Source organism: Oryctolagus cuniculus, chromosome 9 (genome assembly GCF_051225735.1).
Source record: "Oryctolagus cuniculus isolate XC-2025 breed Fujian yellow rabbit chromosome 9, ASM5122573v1, whole genome shotgun sequence".
Lineage (NCBI taxonomy): Eukaryota > Metazoa > Chordata > Mammalia > Lagomorpha > Leporidae > Oryctolagus > Oryctolagus cuniculus.
The window spans coordinates 77183804-77190486 of record NC_142875.1 but is presented as its reverse complement, the minus strand read 5'-3'; the positions used below and the strand labels follow the sequence as shown (position 1 = coordinate 77190486).

The window sequence follows — 6683 nt, the reverse complement described above, 5'->3', positions numbered from 1 at the left end:
AATACAACTCTGCAGACAGAGGTCCTGCATGAGAAGTTAGTGCCTAGTAACTCCTATTGTTAATTTAACAATTCACACTCTTACATATGATGTCAGTGATCACCTAAGGCTCTCAACATAAGCTGCCTAGGATATGGAAGCCTTTTGAATCCACAAACCCTGTTAGTATTTAGACAAGGCCATAAGCAAAGTAGAAGTTCTCTCCTCCCTTCAGAGAAAACTACCTTCTTCTTTGATGAACAGGGGTCACTTTAAATAGACCTTTATCCTCTATATAACAAGACAGACACTGTTATAAGGAATCATTCAATAATTCCTGTGTAAGAAGTCGTTATCAAATCAAAATATGACACAATCGCCCGGCGCCACGGCCCACTAGGCTAATCCTCCGCCTAGCGGCGCCGGCACACCGGGTTCTAGTCCCGGTTGGGGCGCCGGATTCTGTCCCGGTTGCCCCTCTTCCAGGCCAGCTCTCTGCTGTGGCCAGGGAGGGCAGTGGAGGATGGCCCAGGTGCTTGGGCCCTGCACCCCATGGGAGACCAGGAAAAGCACCTGGCTCCTGGCTCCTGCCATCAGATCAGCACGGTGCGCCGGCTGCAGCGCGCCAGCTGCGGCGGCCATTGGAGGGTGAACCAACGGCAACAGAAGACCTTTCTCTCTGTCTCTCTCTCTCACTGTCCACTCTGCCTGTCAAAAAAAAAAAAATGATACAATCGAGTAATATTCAGCCATAAAAAAGGATAAAATTTTGTCTTTATAACATAGATGAAACCAAAGAACAGTATGTTAAAGTAAAGTAAGCCATACACAGAAAGAAAAATACTGCAAGATCTCACTCATATGTGGAATCTAAGACAGTTGATCTCATCGTAAGTGAGCGTAGAACAGTGGTTACCAGAGATTGAGACTAGGTTGGTCAACAGGTACTCAGTTACAGCTGCATTGGAGGAATAAATTCTGGGTGTTCTATTGCACAGTAGAATAACTATAGGTGATGACAACATACTAAATATTTCAAAAAAGCTAGTAGACGCCGGCGCCGCGGCTCACTAGGCCAATCCTCTGCCTTGCGGCGCCGGCACACTGGGTCCTAGTCCCGGTTGGGGCACCGGATTCTGTCCCGGTTGCCCCTCTTCCAGGCCAGCTCTCTGCTGTGGCCAAGGAGTGCAGTGGAGGATGGCCCAAGTCCTTGGGCCCTGCACCCCATGGGAGACCAGGATAAGTACCTGGCTCCTGCCATCAGATCAGCGTGGTGCAGCGGCCGCAGCACGCCAGCCTTGGCGGCCATTGGAGGGTGAACCAACGGCAAAGGAAGACCTTTCTCTCTGTCTCTCTCTCTCACTGTCCACTCTGCCTGTCAAAAAAAAAAAAAGCTAGTAGAAAAAAATTAATATTCTCACCATAAATGAATGATAAATGCTTGAGAAGCTAGACATATGAAGCCTGATTTGAAGATTATGTAATGTGTAACAGTGAAATATCTCATGGTATCCCATAAATACATGCAATTTCAAAGTGTCAATTAGAAAATTTTTAAATATAACATTTTGATACCTCTCTAAATTAACAAAGGATTCCTATTTGTGTTGAATGTACTCATTAAGGCAGTGCACAACTCCATGCTGCCTTGGTATCTGATATGAGGCCAAATACAATCCAAGAGCAGTGAAGCAGAACAGAGTAGTCACATATCTGGAATTTTTTTCTCCCAAAAGACCACTACTGTTACCTCTATATAACCTTATAAGCTTCAATTAAAACTCCTGAATTAAATTTTTAAATATTCTAGGCCCATATAGATATTGCTTTAGTCAAATTAAGATTCCAGGAATAGATATAAATTTCCCATGGTATCCAAGATTGATTCTGACTGTGTCTCTATCACTGCAGTGAAAAAAAGCTGAACCACCACATTTCAAAAATAGCATCCAGGACCACCAGAATGAATTGCTCTGCTATGAACATGTCTAAAAAGGAAGAGGTATCGTCTCAGAAACAAAAACACCTTTTACATGTATCAGAAAATATACCTTACCTTTTCTGACAAATAATATGAGAAACCATTTTATAGCATACATTTTTTTCTCTAAATTTCACTTTCACCACATGATTCAAAATAAATGCCATTCAAATGTAAATAAAGTTGTTTAATTTAATATCTTACTTGATTGTAAGATTACTGTCCTGCATTATAGGTGAAGAAGCAGGCTTATGGCACAGTGCTGGTGCAAAACAGAGATAAACTGAGTGAATCAATACATCAGTCAGCGAATTGATTTTAATTGACTTGCCCAAGCTTGAATAGTTGAAATCATCGCATTTGAACCTACAGCTTTGGTTCTCTCTTCTTTCTCCTGCATCACCCTCACTCTACTCTTATTGTAACTGACACCAGATTCTTTGGCTAACTTGCAAATACAAATTGCTAAGAGGAAAATGTGCAGCCCAGATAATGTTTAGTGGGGCTTGTACTCGAGCTAGAAAGAAACTGACAAGTGCTTTTTTATTGTGGTGCTTCAACCCACTTAAGAAATGGGCCAAGGACCTCAATAGACATTTTTCAAAAGAGGAAATCCAAATGGCCAACAGGCACATGAAAAAATGTCCAGGATCACTAGCAATCAGGGAAATGCAAATCAAAACCACAATGAGAGTTACCTCACCCCAGTTAGAATGGCTCACATACAGAAATCTACCAACAGATGCTGGCGAGGATGTGGGGGAAAAGGGACACTAATCCACTGTTGGTGGGAATGCAAACTGGTAAAGCCACTATGGAAGTCAGTCTGGAGAGTCCTCAGAAACCTGAATATAACCCTACCATACAACCCGCCATCCCACTCCTTGGAATTTACCCAAAGGAAATTAAATTGGCAAATAAAAGAGCTGTCTGTGCTCAATGTTTATTGCAGCTCAATTCACAATAGCTAAGACCTGGAGTCAACCTAAATGCCCATCAACAGTAGACTGGATAAAGAAATTATGGGACATGTACTCTACAGAATACTATACAGCAGTAAAAAACAATGAAATCCAGTCATTTGCAACAAAATGGAGGAATCTGGAACACATCATGCTGAGAAATAAGCCAGTCCCAAAGGGACAAATATCATATGTTCTCCCTGATAGGTGACAACTAACCAAGCACCAAAAAGGAAACCTGTTGAAGTGAAATGGACACTATGAGAAACAATGACTTGATCAGCCCTTGCCCTGACTGTTGATGAACAACTTAATACTTTGTCCCTTTTAGTATTTTAGTTCAACTATTGGTTGAACTCTGTAATTAACACACAATTATTCTTAAGTGTTGAAACTTAACTGAAAAGTGATCCCTGTTAAATATAAGAGTGGGAATAAGAGAAGGAGGAGATATACAATTTGGGACATGCTCGATCTGACTTGCCCCAAACAGTAGAGTTAGAAAAGTGCCAGGGGATTCCAATTCAATCCCATTAAGGTGGCATGTACCAATGCCATCTCACTAGTCAAAGTGATCAATTTCAGGTCACAACTGACCATATTGATAGGTCTAACAGTCAAAGGGATCACATAAACAAGACTAATGTCTGCTAATACTATCTGATAGAATTAAGAAGGAGAGAACGATCCAACATGGGAAGCAGGATACACAGCAGACTCATAGAATGGCAGATGCCCTAAACAACACTCTGGCCTCAGAATCAGCCCTTAAGGCATGCGGATCCGGCTAAAAAGCCCATGAGAGTATTTCAGGCATGGAAAGTCAAGACACTCTGGCAAAAAAAAAAAAAAAAAAAAAAAAAAAAAAAAAAAAAAAAAAAAAAACAACCACCCTAAATGAAAGATCTCTGCAAGTGAGATCCCAGTGGAAAGAACGGGGCCATCAAAGAAGGAGGTACCTTTCTCTGAAGGGAGGAGAGAACTTCCACTTTGACTATGACCTTGTCTAAAAAAGATCAGAGTTGGCGAACTCAAAGAGCTTCCATAGCCTTGGCAACTCATGACAAGAGCCTAGGGTGATTACTGACACCATAAACAAGAGTGTCAATTTGTTAAGTTAACAACAGGAGTCACTGTGCACTTACTCCTCATGTAGGATCTCTGTCCTTAATGTGATGTATAATGTGAATTAATGCTGTAACTAGTACTGGAACAGTACTTTACACTTTGTGTTTCATTGTGGGTGCAAACTGTTGAAATCCTTACTTAATATATACTAAATTGATCCTCTGTATATAAAGATAATTGAAAATGAATCTTGATGTGCATGTAATGGGAGAGGGAGCGGGAGATGGGAGGGTTGCGGGTGGGAGGGAAGTTATGGGGGGAAAAAAGCCATTATAATCCATAAGCTGTACTTTGGAAATTTATATTTATTAAATAAAAGTTTAAAAAAAACAATCAAATCACAAGATATCCATTTCATTCCTACCCATTTATTTCTGTTCTATATTAACTGCCACATATCAGAGTAAACATATAATATTTTGGTTGTTTTTTTTTTGGACTGGCTTATTTCACTAAGCATAATGGCTCCCAGATGCATCCATTTTGCTGCAAAAGACAGGATTTCTTTTTTTTTTTTTTAATCACTGAGTAGTATTTCATACTGTATATATACCATATTTGCTTTACTAAATCACCAATTGATAGACATCAGGGTTGACTCCGCATCTTGACTATTGTGAATTAAACTGCAATAAACAGTTCCTTTTCGAGGGTGGCGGCCATCGCGGACGGAGCGCCACGAAGGCTTCGGGCACACTGCGGGAGTACAAGGTGGTGGGCCGCTGCCTGTCCAAGAGCCCCGCGCCGCCGCTCTACCGCATGCGCATCTTCGCGCCCAACCACGTGGTGGCCAAGTCGCGCTTCTGGTACTTCGTGTTGGAGCTGAAGAAGATGAAGAAGTCGTCGGGCGAGATCGTGTACTGCGGGCAGGTCTTCGAGAAGTCGCCGCTGCGCGTGAAGAACTTCGGCATCTGGCTGCGCTACGACTCACGCAGCGGCACGCACAACATGTACCACGAGTACCGCGACCTCATCATGGCCAGCGCCGTCACGCAGTGCTACCGCGACATGGGCGCCCGGCACCGCGCGCGCGCGCACTCGATCCAGGTGATGAAGGTGGAGGAGATGGCGGCGGCGCGCTGCCCGCGGCCGGCTGTGAAGCAGTTCCACGACTCGCGCATCCGCTTCCCGCTCCCGCACCGCGTGCTGCGGCGCCAGCACAAGCCGCGCTTCTACGCCAAGAGGCCCAACACCTTTTAGGCCTGCGCCCCAATAAACGCCCGCAACCTGAAAAAAAAAAAAAAAACTGCAATAAACATGAGGTTACAAATAACTCTTTCATATGCTGATTGCATTTCATTTGGGTAAATTCCCAGGAGTGTGATGGCTGGGTCATATGGTAGGTCTATGTTGAGATTTCTAAAGTATCTCCGTACTGTCTTCCACAGTGGCTGCACCAGCTTACATTCCAACCAACAGTGGATTAGGGTATTTTTTTCCCACGTGCTCAACAGAATTTATTGTTTTTTGATTTCTGTATGATAGCCATTATAACTGGGGTGAGGTGAAACCTCATTGTGCTTTCAATTTACATTTCCCTGATGGCTAGTAACCCTGAGCATTTTTTCAAGTGTCTGTTGGCCATTTGGACTTCATTCTTTGAAAAATTCCTATTCATGTCATTTACCCATTTCTTAACTGGATTGTTTTGTTGTTGATGAGCTTCTTTTTCTAAGATTTGTTTCATTTATTCAAAAGGCAGATTTACAGAGAGAAAGAGAGAGAGAGAGAGAGAGAGAGAGAGAGAGATTTTCCATCTGCTAGTTCACTCCCCAAATGGCTGCAACAATTGTCGGGACTAGGCCATGCAGAAACCAGGAACCAGGAGCTTCTAATGGATCTCCCACATGCACTCAGGGATGCAAGGTTTGGGCCATCTTCTGCAGCTTTCCCAGATGCATTAGCAGGGAGCTGGATCAGAAGTGGAGCAGCAAAGACCTTAATGGGCAGTCAAATAGGATACCAGCACACAGGCTGTGGCTTAACCCGCTATGCCACAGTGCTGGCCCTTGTTGAATTTCTTGAGCTTTTTTAAGATCCTGGATATGAATCCTTAATCAGTTGCATAGTTTACAAATATTTTCTCCCATTCTGTCAGTTGCCTCTTCACTTTGTTGTTTCCTTTGCAGAAACTTGTTAGCTTGATATAAGCCCGTTTGTCTATTTTTGCTCTTATTGTCTGTGCTTCTGGGGTCTTTTTGAAGTGTTTGCCTATGCCAATGTCTTGCAGAATTTCCCCCAGTGTTTTCCTCTAGTAATTTGATAATATCAGGTCATAGATGTAGACCCTTGATCTATTGTGAGTTGATGTATGTATAAGGTATAAGATAAGGTTCTCACTTCATACTTCTGCACACAGAAATCCAGTTTTCCCAGAACCATTTGTTGAAGAGACTGACCTTTCTCCAGGGATTAATCTTAGGTCCTTTGTCTATGATCAGCTTGTTGTAAGTGTGTGGATTAATTTCTGGGATATCTATTCTGTTCCATTGGTCTATATGTCTGTTTTTTGTTCCAGTACCAAGCTGTTTTGATTATAACTCCCCTGTAGTATGTCTGGAAAACAGGTATTGTGATAAGTTCGGCATTGCTTTTGCTGTTTAAGATTGCTTTATCACTGGTTTTTCTAGATC

The 6683-nt window shown here is 42.6% G+C and overlaps 1 protein-coding gene across 1 annotated transcript; it reads left to right on the top strand.

Moving 5' to 3' along the window:
* The first annotated feature begins 1963 nt into the window (after positions 1 to 1963).
* LOC100359171 (large ribosomal subunit protein eL20) lies at positions 1964 to 5296 on the top strand. Its single transcript, XM_051831742.3, has 2 exons — positions 1964 to 1981; positions 4636 to 5296. Exons 1-2 carry the CDS (start codon positions 1964 to 1966, stop codon positions 5248 to 5250), a joined length of 633 nt encoding a protein of 210 aa, XP_051687702.3. The 3' UTR covers positions 5251 to 5296.
* The last annotated feature ends 1387 nt before the right edge of the window (positions 5297 to 6683 follow it).